This window comes from Penicillium expansum (genome assembly GCF_000769745.1).
Source record: "Penicillium expansum strain MD-8 chromosome Unknown contig147, whole genome shotgun sequence".
In the NCBI taxonomy this organism is placed as follows: domain Eukaryota; kingdom Fungi; phylum Ascomycota; class Eurotiomycetes; order Eurotiales; family Aspergillaceae; genus Penicillium; species Penicillium expansum.
This window is the reverse complement of record NW_015971174.1, coordinates 448,801-464,505: the sequence shown is the minus strand read 5'-3', so window position 1 is coordinate 464,505 and position 15,705 is coordinate 448,801. Positions and strand designations below refer to the sequence as shown.

The 15,705-nt window shown below is 48.4% G+C and overlaps 4 protein-coding genes across 4 annotated transcripts; 1 reads left to right on the top strand and 3 right to left on the bottom strand.

Annotated features, from left to right (window-relative positions):
- Positions 1-543: 543 nt before the first annotated feature.
- Positions 544-4,725, top strand: PEX2_047130 (aminophospholipid-translocating P4-type ATPase DRS2; the record flags this gene model as incomplete). Its single annotated transcript, XM_016741988.1, has 3 exons — positions 544-3,470; positions 3,523-3,826; positions 3,877-4,725. The coding sequence occupies 3 exons, from the start codon at positions 544-546 to the stop codon at positions 4,723-4,725; spliced, it is 4,080 nt and encodes a 1,359-aa protein (XP_016603218.1).
- Positions 4,726-5,315: 590 nt separating this feature from the next.
- PEX2_047120 (type-X family DNA polymerase) lies at positions 5,316-7,217 on the bottom strand (the record flags this gene model as incomplete). The annotated part of the gene is made up of 1 exon (XM_016741987.1): positions 5,316-7,217. The coding sequence occupies one exon, from the start codon at positions 7,215-7,217 to the stop codon at positions 5,316-5,318; it is 1,902 nt and encodes a 633-aa protein (XP_016603217.1).
- A 2,731-nt stretch (positions 7,218-9,948) lies between these two features.
- On the bottom strand, positions 9,949-11,951 carry PEX2_047110 (HoxN/HupN/NixA family nickel/cobalt transporter; the record flags this gene model as incomplete). The annotated part of the gene is made up of 8 exons (XM_016741986.1): positions 9,949-10,574; positions 10,636-10,781; positions 10,846-11,124; positions 11,175-11,260; positions 11,315-11,387; positions 11,457-11,467; positions 11,521-11,770; positions 11,890-11,951. The coding sequence occupies 8 exons, from the start codon at positions 11,949-11,951 to the stop codon at positions 9,949-9,951; spliced, it is 1,533 nt and encodes a 510-aa protein (XP_016603216.1).
- An 877-nt stretch (positions 11,952-12,828) lies between these two features.
- PEX2_047100 (uncharacterized protein) lies at positions 12,829-14,034 on the bottom strand (the record flags this gene model as incomplete). Its single annotated transcript, XM_016741985.1, has 1 exon — positions 12,829-14,034. The coding sequence occupies one exon, from the start codon at positions 14,032-14,034 to the stop codon at positions 12,829-12,831; it is 1,206 nt and encodes a 401-aa protein (XP_016603215.1).
- Positions 14,035-15,705: the final 1,671 nt, after the last annotated feature.

The following is a 15,705-nucleotide window of genomic DNA, read 5'->3' as shown; positions in this document are numbered from 1 at the left end:
TTTATCTTTAAAGTGGAACCAGTGTTAGTTAGTTGGTACGTTATAGTATATGTGCTCCATACTCCATACACACAAAGCGGTTAATATATTTCCGGCTGCCAAGAATCCCCTATTCTTAGCTCAATTCATTGTAGACCGGAGTTAGCCAATGAATAGAAATGCATTTTGACAATAGTACAGAAATTAGGATGCTTTTAAAACTATTACAGTCACTCTAACAATAATAATCCGAGTATAACCCCGAATATTTGATCTCTTTGATTGTTGTGAAGCGCTTTACCGCCTACCCGCGCATCAAATCAACATAGCTTAATTGCTGCCTTCGCCCGCTAAGCCACCCTTGGACCTCGTACTCACTTTATTCCCACCATTTTCCACTCCAAGTCTCAAACCTGCCACTTGTTCGCCATACCTCGTTTCCCATCGTCCCTGCTTTCGACACATCTAGCAGTGCCCTTTCCGTCGACGTGGCCTTGCGATTAATGCCTCAGGGGCATTGTTATTGCGCTACAACAGTGAGGCTGTCAGCTTCCCCGCGGCATCATGGCCAGCGGTAGGCCTCCTGGGTCCCATCCAGCCGCTGGCCGCGATGACGACCTGCTGCTGGATTCCGGACCTATGTATAACAGCGGTCAAGGACCCCCCGTGAACGACGAACACTTATTAGAACGCTACAACATTGACGACTCCGACCAACCGTACATCCAAACACAACCGCGCCCTTCCGTCTCCTACGATAACTTTGTCGGATCTAGCGCGCAACAGGGTGCAGTGCAGCAAAATGCTGCTTCTGGACCGGCGCATCCGCCTGTCAACCCCGGTCTCCATTCGAACGACCCCTACTCCAGCGGCACGCGAGATCGAGCCTACTCCCAGACCTCTGGATTGGACAATTATCGGCGGTATTCCTTAGATGACTTCGACGATGGACATTCAGGTTACTATGATCTCGACGCGGACGAAGACCGAATTGCCAGTTCACACCACGGCCGCAAGGCAAATGAGCGCAATAGTGTCCTTGGACTGGGGGGTGGATTGATGGGCAAGGCGAAATACATGTTTGGGATGGGGTCATCGCAATATTCGGAAATGGATCTTCCATTGACTGAGTCAGGCACAAGAAGGGCCACAGTCGGCAGCGATGCTTCTCCGGCGCCGCCCCCGAAGCAACGCAAGAAGTTCCGCGCGTCTGACCTAAATCCCTTTGCACGCAAGATTGATCCCTCGACACTGGGCCCGCGTATGATTCAGCTCAACAACCCGCCCGCCAATGCCACCCACAGGTTCGTCAGCAACTTCGTATCGACGGCCAAGTACAACGTCTTTACCTTCATCCCCAAATTCCTATTCGAGCAATTCTCTAAATACGCCAACCTGTTCTTCTTGTTTACCGCTGTCCTACAACAAATCCCAAATGTGTCGCCAACGAACAAATTCACAACTATCGTTCCGCTGGCTATCGTCTTGACTGTGTCGGCAATCAAAGAATTTGTAGAGGACTACAAACGGAGAATGTCGGACAGAGGTTTGAATTACTCAAAAACCCAAGTTCTTCAAGGATCTTCGTTTCACGATGCGAAATGGGTGGATGTGGTGGTCGGGGATATAGTTCGGGTTGAGTCCGAGCAGCCTTTTCCAGCCGACTTGGTACTACTAGCATCATCCGAGCCCGAAGGTCTATGCTACATTGAGACGGCAAACTTGGACGGCGAGACCAATCTCAAAATCAAGCAAGCCATCCCAGAAACTGCACATCTGGTCAGCCCCAGTGATCTGAGTCGTCTGAGTGGACGCGTTCGATCAGAACAGCCAAACAGCAGTCTGTACACTTACGAAGCCACCTTGACTATGAATGCCGGAGGTGGCGAGAAAGAGTTACCCTTGGCTCCGGATCAACTCCTACTTCGTGGTGCAACGCTGCGCAACACTCCCTGGATTCATGGCATTGTGGTTTTTAGTGGCCATGAGACAAAACTGATGCGAAATGCGACAGCAACCCCGATCAAGCGAACAGCTGTGGAACGAACAGTCAACATTCAGATTTTGATGCTTGTTAGCATTCTCATCGTTCTGAGTGTCATCAGTTCTGTTGGTGATCTTGTTATTCGGAAAACCAAATCTTCAACACTCGCATACCTCGACTATGGGTCGGTCCAAATGGTAAAGCAGTTCTTTATGGACATTTTCACGTACTGGGTGCTTTATTCGAATTTGGTTCCGATCTCTCTCTTCGTCACCATTGAAATCGTCAAATACTTCCAGGCCTTCCTCATCAACTCCGACCTCGACATTTACTACGATAAAACCGATACCCCGGCCATCTGCCGCACATCCTCTCTTGTTGAAGAACTTGGACAAATTGAGTACATCTTCTCTGACAAAACAGGTACCCTTACCTGCAACATGATGGAGTTTAAGCAAGTCAGCATTGCTGGTATCCAATATGGAGATGATGTTCCCGAAGATCGACGTGCCACTGTGGAGGATGGCGCTGAAGTTGGTATCCATGACTTCAAAGCACTCAAGGCGAACCTTCAATCGCACCCAAGCCAGAACGCTATCCGCGAATTTCTCACTCTCCTTGCCACCTGTCACACTGTTATTCCTGAGCGAAACAGCGATGACCCAAATGTGATCAAGTACCAAGCAGCATCGCCGGACGAGGGAGCCTTGGTAGACGGAGCTGCCTCGCTGGGTTTCCGATTCACTAACCGAAGACCGAGATCGGTGATCTTTGAGACTGGAGGGCAGGAGCTTGAATACGAACTGTTAGCAGTGTGCGAGTTCAACTCTACTAGAAAAAGAATGTCCACCATCTTCCGGTGTCCTGATGGAAAGGTCCGCGTCTATTGTAAGGGTGCTGACACAGTCATTATGGAGCGGTTGCATCCCGATAACCCTACCGTGGAACCAACTCTTCAGCACTTGGAGGAGTATGCCTCGGATGGTCTACGGACGTTGTGTCTGGCTATGCGGGAAGTACCAGAAAACGAGTTCCAGCAATGGTACCAGATCTATGACAAGGCTTCCACCACCGTTGACGGCAGTCGTGCGGATGAACTGGACAAAGCAGCCGAGCTGATCGAAAAGGATTTCTATCTTCTTGGTGCCACAGCTATTGAGGATCGCTTGCAGGATGGTGTTCCGGATACTATCCACACCCTCCAGACTGCAGGAATCAAGATTTGGGTCTTGACTGGTGACCGACAGGAAACTGCAATCAACATTGGCATGTCCTGCAAACTCATCTCGGAAGATATGACGCTTCTTATCATTAACGAGGAAACGTCAGAAGCCACCCGTGACAGCTTGCAAAAGAAAATGGACGCGGTGCAGAGCCAAATTGCCTCTGGAGACTCCGAACCGTTGGCTTTGGTCATTGACGGGCGATCGTTGACTTTTGCTTTGGAGAAAAGCATGGAGAAGCTGTTCTTGGATCTAGCTGTCATTTGCAAAGCCGTTGTTTGCTGGTAAGTGTGCCATTGAACTTTGGAGTATTTCTTTTTCTAACATGTTCCTTAGTCGAGTCTCTCCCCTTCAAAAGGCGTTGGTCGTCAAACTTGTCAAGCGCCACAAGAAGGCACTTCTCTTAGCCATTGGCGACGGTGCCAATGATGTGTCCATGATCCAAGCCGCTCATGTCGGAGTCGGCATCAGCGGTGTCGAAGGTCTTCAAGCCGCACGATCTGCTGATGTCGCAATTGGCCAGTTCAGGTTCCTTCGAAAGTTGCTTTTGGTTCATGGCGCGTGGAGCTATTCTCGTATCAGTCGAGTCATTCTATACTCATACTATAAGAACATTACGCTTTATATGACTCAATTCTGGGTAAGTTGAACCTCGATTGGTTATTTGGAGTGGTATCTGACTTCTTACAGTATTCTTTCCAAAACGCATTCTCTGGAGAGGTTATCTACGAATCTTGGACGCTCTCCTTCTACAACGTGCTCTTCACTGTCCTACCCCCATTCGCGATGGGAATCTTTGACCAGTACATCTCCGCCCGATTGCTCGACCGCTACCCACAGATGTACCAGTTAGGCCAGAAAGGTGTCTTCTTCAAGAAGCATAGCTTCTGGGCCTGGATTCTGAATGGATTCTTCCACTCTCTCATCCTCTACATTGTTTCTCAGTTGCTCTACTTCTGGGATCTTCCTATGTCAGACGGTCAGGTCGCCGGCCACTGGGTCTGGGGTGAATCTCTGTACACTGCCGTGTTAGGTACCGTCCTCGGGAAGGCCGCTCTGATCACCAACATCTGGACCAAGTACACCTTCATTGCTATCCCAGGATCAATGGCCCTATGGCTCATCTTCCTCCCGGCATACGGTTATGCCGCCCCGGCTTTGGGCTTCTCGCGAGAATACTATGGCACTATCCCCGTTCTCTTCAAGTCCCCCATCTTCTACCTGATGGCCGTCGTCCTACCCTGTATATGCCTTTTACGTGATTATGCCTGGAAGTATGCCAAGCGCATGTACTACCCACAACAATACCACCACGTCCAGGAAATCCAGAAATACAATGTCCAGGACTACCGTCCACGCATGGAGCAGTTCCAAAAAGCCATTCGAAAGGTCCGCCAGGTTCAGCGCATGCGCAAGCAGCGCGGCTACGCTTTCTCCCAGGCCGACGATGGCGGCCAGATGCGTGTTCTCAATGCTTACGATACTACCCGGAGTCGTGGACGGTATGGTGAGATGGCTAGCTCTAGACCTATGGCGTGATGATTGATTCGCCGTGGGTTGGTTATGCATTGTGCATTTGTAGTGGCGGTTGTGCTCTTTCTTCTTCTTCGTATGCATTCATATCAAAGGTTGGTAGATTTGTATCTTTGTGTACCTTATGTTCTCTTTCTTTTCTCTGGGTTGTCCTTATAGCCATGCAATTGGCGTGGAGGCTGTGACATATTACCTTTTTTTCCTGTTTGCCTGATTGGCTGTAGCTGAGTCTTGCGAAACTTGAACATGACATGATTCAGTGACCTTCCGTTTCCAATTGATTTGATAACCACGAACATCCAGAAACGTAGCAGCTAGTGCAGTGGTACTTCTAGATCTGACCTTTACCCGGTTTGGTGATTTGGAGCTTCACGCACTTGTTGGCTTGGAGAACATGCTTGTAGGAGATCTGAGTACATGAGCATACTCCTTTTTTATGGAACCCTTTGAAATATCGGAGATGGTGTTTGATACATATTCAACAGTACATCTCGCCGATATATGTATGTTTTTATATTTGAATCCCTTTTTGGGCACTCCATATATCCAGCCCAGCCCAGGAGAATATATCACCTCTTCCAGACTCTGACCACTTTCTATCTCGAGCACCGCTCTTCTGGCGGTCTCCAGCCTACTTCTAGTCCCTCCATCACAAGCTTCTCCCTCTCCTCCCAGGTCTCTCCATCATGCTCCAGGTCAACCTGTCTTCCAGTACTCTGATCTCGCACACCACTCGAATCAAACTTCAACGAGCGCGCTTTCTTCGCATGCCGCCGTAAGTCTCGCTGAAAAGTCAAGCCACCAGACCAGCCAAGCACAGCACAACCGACCGTACGCCAAGGCGATATGATAATATCAACACGACGATGAATATTCGGATTCTTCCCCTGACGTCCATCATCTCCCGTAGTCGTAGCATCAAAGTGCGGATCTTGCCAAACAACCAACGCCTTATCCAAAGTATCAAACTTCCTCGTATCATCACCATCAAAAGGCAAAGTCTGCTGCTCACGCAGCGAAGAAGTCAAATGCAAAGAGAGCGTATGCGTGATATACCGTTCCGCCTCAAGACTCGCAACAACGTCAACAATTAGATTTCGAGTCACAGCGTCATCACGATGAGACAATACAATATCAACATCACCACTGAGTTCCTTTCCACGACGGTATCCGCCAACAATCACACACTCAATTCCACCTCCAGTTCCATCTTCCGGCCGGACCCGGCCAGCATGATCCCGGATTACAGTAGCAATACCCTCGCTCTCAGCACGGGGAACACCCTCCTGGAACTCCTCGTAGAATTTCACTCCAATCTGCTGCACGCGCGAGAGCGTGTTCCACCCGTGCTCGACGATATCGTCGAGATCGCGCCAGCCGCGCTGGTAGAACTCGCGTGCGGTTTTTGCTCCAACGCCCCAGATCTGATAGAAGGAGTTTTGAATACGGAGCGTGGGATCTGTTTCCAGTGCATCGGCAGCGGCGACGTTCCCGTCGTCGTCGGTATGGTTGCAGCCACCGTGTTGCTGGAATTGTGAGAATAACTCTGCGATCTTGGCGTTGCATCCTGGTAAAGAGAGGATCTCGCTGGGTCGCTGGATAAGATGGGGGTACGCTGCTAATGCTGCGATGGAGGTGCTATACGCGCGCACGCCAATCTCGTCGAGGGTGAGTTTGCGGATTTGTCTTATTTTCACGAGTTGCGAGATGAAGTCTTCGTTTGGAGGGTGTAAGGGTGCTGAGCGCAGACATGCGAATAAGACGTGGTCACGGACCCAGTCTGGTTGCGGGAGTGGGTTAGTTTCCTCTTGTTCGTTTTCGGAGGTCGTTTGTCGATATAGCGTTGGTCGAGGGCGCTGGGAAGATCCATCGGGAGGTTCTTTTGAGCGGCGTGCGTGGATATCGTCCGCAGGGGGAGTTCGTGGTGTTGGTAAACTAGCATCTTGCTTTGCACGCTCGATAATTTGATTTGACTTTTGGAGTAGGTCTTGTTTATTTTCTGCCTTTGTCTTGGCAGGAGGAGGGATCTTTCGCCCACGGTAGACGACGAATACGTCTTTGGACACACATTTCCCGTATGTGATAGAGGCATTCATCCACTCAAGTTTCAGGACTGTGACTGAATTTTTAACTTCCTCTGGCTTTTTCTCTGGAATCAGGTGATTTGAAGGACCCTGTCGATTCGTATCTCCATCCTCACTCTCAGACTCAGTACTAAGATCAATAATCTCAACCGGGACATCCTTCGTCCCATCGTACTGATTCATGCGCCTGCGCTTGGGAGGGGGTCCGACGCCACCACCAATTGATTTTGAAGCTGAGCTGGGTATGAGCTCCTCTGTCCAGACACCGCGGGTCCGTAGTTCCAGTGCGGCACGCTTCGCGCGCCCGACTTTCCCCAGAACGAGGCCAGCTTCAGAGATGTCGTAGGTCAATCTCCCGCCATAATCTATCAAGCGGCCTTCGATCTCGTCTAGCTCCTCTAGGGACAGAAGCATTGGCAAAATGAAGATGGGTGGTTGGGATGAGAAGATGGAAACATGTTCTGTCTTGTCCTTTAGATAAGAGATTGGATCTGAAATCATGGTCGTTGGTAGATCCAGAAAAATGAGTCTTTGATAGATATTGAGACCATCATATACGCGATGAAGGGTCTTTCGAGGAGTGTGCTCATTCTTGTGCTGTCATTGATGTTGATGCAGGCGAGAAAGTGAGAAAGGAGCCTCAAACACTTAATCCTGTAGAGGCACGTTCATCTCATCTCATTTTGTATTCGGCTTGTGCTAGGACGTTAATTTAGGATCGCGATAGCTCGGGAGACTTCTGGGATTGACGTCATAGGTGTTACGCCTGAGGCATCAATGAAGTTAAAAAAAGGTTGGAAGCTCCGAAGTTTAAAGAGGCTAAGCTACATCGCCCTACTATATGGATACAACAGTTGACACTAGACCTAACTGAAAGCCTGTACTGATCAATTACTTGGAAGACTGAGTTTCTACTAAGATGAAATTGAAAGATGATCACGAAAGTTCCTAGTTGATTTGCTGTCTATAAAATATACAGGGCCTGCGCAAACAAGAATGCTATGGATGTATGTATGAGACATGGAATGATTTTCTTTTTTCCTTTTTGTTTCATTTCTTGTTTTGTTTCATTTTTTGTGAACAAACCTCCATGAGCTTGGAACCATGGCAAAAAGAATCCTCAAATGTAGGAAAGGAAGCAGCCCCCACGTCCAATCCTGCTGTGTAGATAAATGAATACTGGTGAGGCCAATTGTGTGTGTAGCCTGCAATACCAACCGAGCCTGCAGTAGATATGTGGAATCTTTGGTTTTTGACTGAAGAGATTGATCCTGCGGTGGCTGAGTTGATGATTTTGACTTTGGTCTTTGGCTGGAGAAAATGATCCTGTGTGATCCAAGTCACTGGAATTTGGAACAAGCGATGATGCTTTGACTTGGGCTTGTTGTTGTTTGAAGTGGTGTTGGGACTGAGATTGTCCTCGATGTTTTGATTGCCATTGTCACTGAGTGGAAGGAGCAGATGACGCATTGACAGTTCTTGGCATGAGATATGAGGTCGATACCGGTAAGAAGAAGTTTGATCAAGAAGATTGATGAAAGCATTTGGACACAGGTTTGAGCGCGAGGATTGACGTGAGGGCTGACGGAGAACATGGCAATTGAAGTGAAGTAGTGATTGAAGTGGGGAAACATGAGGGGCAAAAAGAGGTGTTTAACCACAATCGAATCGTGGATGTGGTCGCAATGGCCAGTGGTCATAGTGAATGAGGGTCATGATGGAAGGTCGGGATTGACCAGTCTGCCGATTGTCCTGAAGCCAAAGCCCGCCACGGTCAGACTGGTGGTTGTGATTGATTGAATGGAAGTGGTTGATTGAAGTGGATGATTGATTGAGATGGGTGTGACCAGTCTGCCGATTGTCCTGAAGCCGAAGCCCGCCACGGTCAGACTGGTATGATTGAGTCGAATGGATGGATGGTTGGATTGTAGTGGATTGAAGTGGTTGATTGACCAGTCTGCCGATTGTCCTGAAGCCGAAGCCCGCCACGGTCAGACTGGTATGATTGAATGGGATGGATGGATGATTGATTGAAGTTGGATGTATGATGTGTTGATAGATTGAAGTGGATGGTTGAAGTACTCATTGTAATGTTTTCTTTTTGTTTTCTTTTTCTTTTTCTTTTTTGTTATTGTCAGCCAGGACATTGTCCTTAGGCCAGAGCCCGCCACGGCAAGACTGGGTATTTTTGAATTGGATGGATGGATGATTGAAATGGCTGTGACCAGTCTGCCGATTGTCCTGAAGCCGAAGCCCGCCACGGTCAGACTGGTGATGATTGAATTGGATGGAAGTGGTTGATTGAAGTGGATTGAAGTTGGATGATTGATGTGTTGATTGATTGAAGTGGACGGTTGAAGTATTCATTGCAATGTTATGTTATGTTTTGTTTGTCATTGCCGGCCAGGAAATTTTTCTTAGGCCAGAGCCCGCAACGGCAAGACTAGATGTGGCTGAGAGCACGTATCTGGTATAGTCAGCTCCATGTCCCGATTCATGACAGTGGGAGGTGGCCAGTGGAAGGTGACTGACCAGTGTGGACGAAGGTCATGATGGAAGGTGACCATGGTGGATGAGGGTCGTGATGAATGACCAAGATGGAATGTCCATAGTGGAAGGTGACCATAGTGGACGAGGGTCATGAAGGTCCATTGTGGAAGGTGCATGTCCTGATGCATGACAAAGATGGGAAGTCCATGGTGGATGTGGGTCTCGCTGGAAGGTCCTAATGGATGACCAAGGTGGAAGATCCATGGTGGATGGGGTCATGGTAGAGGGTGACATGGTGGAAGGTGAAACCTTAAAAAAGTGGAAGTGCAGGCCCAGAGAAAAGAAGAGATGCGAAGGAGAAAGAAAGAAGAAGAGAGAAAAGTTGGGGAGAAGGGGGTATTTATACCTTCCCAATGGCTTAAGGATCTGGGGAAACTGGGGTAGGTGACGATTTTTGACTAAAAGGGAAGGAGTTAGGGTACACCCGCAGAAGGGCCTCCCGTACCTTAACCTTCAGGCAGTAGGTTCCCTCCCTTGAAAGATGCTTACTTGGATACATGCACCTGTAGATCTTACACGATGGAAGATAGATAGATATTAAGAACTTGCATTTCAAGAGTATCACCAGATTATACTAGCTAGGATGTAGTAACATCTACACGATGTGATCTTCAAGTCTCGGTTCACCAGTCTCCTTGATAGCAACGCGAGACGAAGTTCCCTTCCCGGAAAGCTCAGCAGCTGTACCATCGTGCTGAATATGACCGGTCGTCTCAGTCACAATGACACCACCGCCAGGAGCATCATCAGGAGAAACATCATCTCTATACCTCTCCACATCATTGACAACATTCTTTCCATGCCGCTGATCCATCCACCTGCGCCATGGTTTATAAACAAGAACGCTCAGCAGACCAAAGACAATAAAGCAACCGCAAATACCACCGCCAATAGCATCGTAGTAGTCACCAGCGACCTGGACGCCGTCCCAGAATTTGCCTGTGGCATGTGTGACGTTCAGGATGAGACTGAGCAGCTGGATCACGCCGATCACAATCGCCACGATGACGGTCAGCGTGGTCAGCACGATTGAGTAGTACAGGAATGCGACTGGGTCGCGGTGGTTGTTGTGGGATTGCGGAAGCTCGTCTGGATCGGTGGCTGTTGATGAGGTGTCTGAGATGGTGCTTGATGGCTTTTGCGGGAGGAAGTTGGCCGCTGGTTGGATGTAGAGGGAGAACATCAAGGCTCCATCGATCGTATCGAGGAGACACATGCCGGCTGGTACGCGTTAGTCAGGACTGAAGGAGGGGGTTGATGGGATTCATATGAAGATACTGACCTGTGAATAGAGCCGGGAAAATGAGAATCACCCAGAAGGATGTTCCCTTTGCTGCTTCGATAGATGAGATTCCGAGCAGAGCGATCTCGGAGGAGGTGTCGAAACCAAGACCGAACAGAATTCCGAGGGGATACATCTTCCATGGACTAGACCAGAATAGACACCTTTGTCAGACATGCGGAACATCAATAGCTTGACCAAAGAACATACCGGTCAATCAACTTGAACATTTTCTTCAAGACTGAGAACAGGATTCCTCCACCCTCAATCTTCCACGCTTCATCTTCATGGCCCTCGGGAAGACTGAAGACCTTTTGCATCTGCTTGATGAGTTTATACAGGATGTATGCATTCATAAGACCAAGCAGGATCAAGAAGGCAGCGCTGACGGAGGTTCCAATGATTCCACCGACGGTGCTGAAGCTGTCGAAGCGATCAGAGACTGCTGCTGCTGTAGCTGCGACGACAATAGATGTGATGATCACAATGCTGGAATAGGTCAGATTTGATTTGATATAGAATGAGGTGACTGTGCTCACGTTGAGTGGCCAAGCGAGAAGAAAGTGCCCACAGTAACTGGCTTTTGTCCCGTTGCCAGGAGTCTTCTGGTCATTAGATCGATGGCCTATAAACATCATCGTTAGTCATTTATCCTGTTTTTAGGCTGAATTCGACATACAGAAATATGGTCTGCATCGAATGCATGTCTCAATCCAAGAGAATAGGCTAGGGCAGCTGTAGAGACCAGCGAACTGCATTCCACAGAATTTAGCATATGAGATAGTCTTTAAACACTTATATATCCAACAACGAAGACTCACGGATGATAACTCTATAGAAGCATTAGCGAATCAATCCAATGTCACACAGCTTATCCAAACATACCAGCACAATAGCCGCGGCCACCCAAACTATAATATTCAACAAGGCAATAAAGGCAATAATTCCAATGGCACGAAGAGGAATCTTCCTAATACCCGGCATTTTGCTATGCGAGCGCTCAGCACTGCGAAGAAGAGGCTGCAGACTCCATTTGCGGTCGCTGTCTAGACTGCGCGAGTCTATATCTGCGGGCTCGTTGAATGCCGACATAACGATATCGACAGACCAAATTTCTGTAACAATATCCAAGTTTCTATCGGAAAGATGATCTTAAAAAACTTCAAAAACACAGAAGAGGGGTTCCTATACGCTTGCAGCTCTTAAACTTTTTAGATAACCCCGCCAAGCCCCGGTTCTGCCAAGCCTACATACATCCTTGTAGTCAACCTGGGAATGTCCTTTCGGGCAACTTTCTCCTTCGCGTACGTGTACATGTAGGATTCTGCATGATTTAGCCGAATCCCGGAGTGCTCGAGATGTCATGAATATCCACATCCCATTCAAAACGCCGGTGTTGTGTGCTATGTCGAATAACGGCGACTTCCGATGCTGATAGGAAACCTCCAAGGATTATTCACAGCTTGGATTCTCATTTGCTAATAGCTTCAATACTTCAAATTTTAATGTTCAACACCTACTATAAATCCCCTCTCGTGTCTGTGATTGGGTGCGTAGCGGGCTCAGTTCGCCGGTCGCCGAATTTTAAGCGGGGCCATATGGCTGCTCGGCAAACTAGGATGCCGATTCGTCTCAACAGGGTTTGCTTTGCTTAGGGCTGTGGATAATTTAATTGTTTTATGGTTTGTTGACTGGTTGTTCTACTTGGATATACATGGATTGTGATAATGTCCGATTGGTTGATTAAAACTTTGTATGGACATCTTCCAAGAAGTGAACTATATACAATGTGAATTGAATCGCAACATTTGGTATTTCCCTCCGTTATTAAAAGCTTTTGAAATCATTATCATATCATCATTGAGGTGCCAAGGAGTCTTTGGCGCCAGTCCAGACACCAGGGTCCTTTGCACCCGGTATGTTATGACTGGCCAATCTGTCCTTCACCAAAATGGCCTATAAAGGTCCAGCATTGGTGGAATCAGATATGGGGAAGACATAGAGACAATCTAGCAACATGGCCTAGATATAGTGCTCGTCTGTGTCTTCATGGTCCAGCTCAACCAAACCCAGGCGGCCTGGGGGTGGCATGTGAGCCATGAGTAAGACGCAACCCTCGCGAGAAGGTCTCAGTAGTTTGTTATAGATATAACAGTGAATTGTTCTGTGCATCAATCAACCCAAAATTCAAGTTCAAGCAGCGGCCAGAACAGTCGGCGACGGAATCCACTTGGTAACCTTAGGCTGAATACGAATATCCTGGCTAACAAGAATATTCCACTCATTCCGCGTGATGGGAGTAACATCCGACGCCGAAAGAGGCGTCTTGGGTCCACGCTTATTGTATCCTCGCATCTTCGACGGTGGAGGCACTCTCCGACCGCGAACAGTTTGGATGGGTGATCTCTTCACTTCACGAGGGCGTTCGGTCTTCACCCGGATAGGGATGGGATCAGCCTTGGGCTTCAAAATGGCTCGCTCAGCAGCTTTGGGTAGGACCTTTGCTTGAACCTGTGCCTGGACTTTAGGCTGGACGGTTTCTGTGACCTTTGCTGGAACAATGGCTTCGATCTTGGCTGGAACTGAAGCTTGGACTGAAGCTGGAACTGAAGCTGGAACCGAAGCTGGAGCCGAAGCTAAACCTAGAGCTGGCACTGGAGCCGGAGCTGGAGCTGGAGCTTTCGCCTGGACGGGAAGAATGATAGCATCCTGGTTGTGGACTTTCTTGTACGCAACTGCGGCAGCAGTGAGCTGCTCATCTGGGACATCGAGTTGTTCATAGACGCGGTGGAAGAAAGCTTTGCTGAAGGGGCGATTGGAGAAATCCCGGACGATGCGGTGGAGTAGGTGGACACAAGATGACATTGATTGTTCGTCGTCACGGGAGAAGGGACGGGTAGAGAGGATACACATGCGGCGCTTGAAAGTATAGATACGGTCCATATTCAGGAGAGTTAGACCCTCCTGGCTGAAGATAACTTCGTTCTGGAGGATGGATTGCTTGACGAGGTGATCGTTTGCCTGGCGCTCATACTGGCTGCGGCTGATGGCGTCTGTCCAGCTGGGGCCGAGTGAGAACTTTCTCGAGCCTTTGGCAATGGCACGTTCGAGTACGCGCCATGCTTGCGACTCGATTGGATGGATGGGGATGATCATTAGGTCGGAGGGTTGCCCGGTCGGGTAGGGCTTTCCGCGGCCGATGAGGAGGGTGATGTGCATCATTCTTTGTTGGAGTTTGGAGGAGATGTATTCCAGAGCTGGGATAAGAGAGGGTGTTACAGTCTCAGAATCGAAGCTGAATTCTGGAGAGAGTGGTGGGGAGATCATGTCGTTGGTGAGGGTTCTTGGTGAATTGGGGACATAGATGCCCGTTGGGCGGGGGAGACGCATAACACCCATGATGTTGATTAATTGATTTGAGATCGATATACAAAGTAGGGGAAGCCCCTTTTTGATTGAAGGGCTGGAAGTTGAAGGATTCTAGATGGTCGACTGCCGCCAGGCCCTGATATAGGGGACGACAGGAGAATCAACAATCAATCCCCCCCGCATCTCTTCAAGTCTTAACATGGAAAACCGTCAAATTAACTACTATTAAGTATTTCTAATGATAGTAAATTCCACCGTCATTCAACGAATCATAATCCTCCGATCAGCGCGATAAAAATAAAAAAAATACTTGTAACCGCTGGGGCGTTCACCACCCAATAAACGACCTCTATTGATCGCTGCCCTAACGCACTTATGCACGCCACAGCACACTTTCAAGACATTGGATTTGTAGACCAAACGGCCCCCACCTGCACCTTGATCACATTTCCACCATCCAGAGTATTGGTAACGCTTCCTTTCATCGACAGGCTGAGAATGTCTCCCAGCTGCTAGCTTCGGACGTACTTACAGGAACCTGCTTTGATAATGGTAACTTGCACTAGCTTCGAAGCAACAGCGGATATTATGAGATTTTGACTGGCTTAGTTCTTCTCAGTCACTGCATACAAGTTGTTGTGGGGTATGAAGTGTACTCTGTCGAATAACAGGGGTCGCTATTGTGCATGTGTCCTCGGTGGTGCCACCTAGTGAAGTAAATACGAGCCATCCCCTCCATTCCAGATCCCCTAGCTGCACCAACAAAGACCCGCTGCCACTAATTCACCCCCTAAACCCAACCCGGGATACCCCTCGCTCCTAGGAGGCTGAACACAGCGGCTGATTCTCCCATGTGAGAGGCAGAACCTAGCCAAACCCTTGGTCCCCTCAAGCTAACTGCACTAGACCTGCATATAGTGGCTCTACATCCCCTCAAATGTTGCTCCTGACCAGGAAATATGATTCCGCCTTTCCAAAGCCACGTTGCTGGTAATGAATCGGAGCCCTGTGGGTCGCAACTTGCAGCTGTGACTCGTGATTCTAGACGAATGAACAACCGATCTAACCGGTATCTTCGCTTCTTCGGGAATATTCATGAGGCTGAATCGTGCCCGATTCCCACGAGCCTCCTCCTCTGTATCGGTGTGACCCTAACTAAAGCCTGATTGGCTTGTTGATGTGTTGTTGGTTGGGGGCTATCGTCTTCCACGTCACCTATGTATGCTCTAGATCATCTCACCATCACCTCAATTGAGCTTAATTTACTCGATTATCTTGGATGAACACCCAGCAAGCGCGATTTTCTATTTACTATTCCGTACAATCTTTGGCATTATCGGAATACCTGGGCAGGCCCCGACTCGATCAAATTGTCACTTTTCAACTTGATATGAATAGCTCGGGCATCTTATCGCTGAGCCCTTCTATACTTCCTCCATATTCCTTTTTACTTGCTGTATCTTCAGGGCCCTATGAGATTACTCCAAGGTAATGTTTATCTGTCATAGCTGAGATTGGAAAACGAGTATATCCCGGGCTTTCCTCCTGACACTGCTCCACCTTCCATACTAACCTTAGTGTTATTATCCTTTATCGGTAAACCAGAAGTAGGAAAAGTATTTTTCTGATCTTTCATCACATGATCATGCAATTTTGTCTTTGTTGGCCTTAGGAACGTTTCTTTGCTTGTTCGTATTGCCA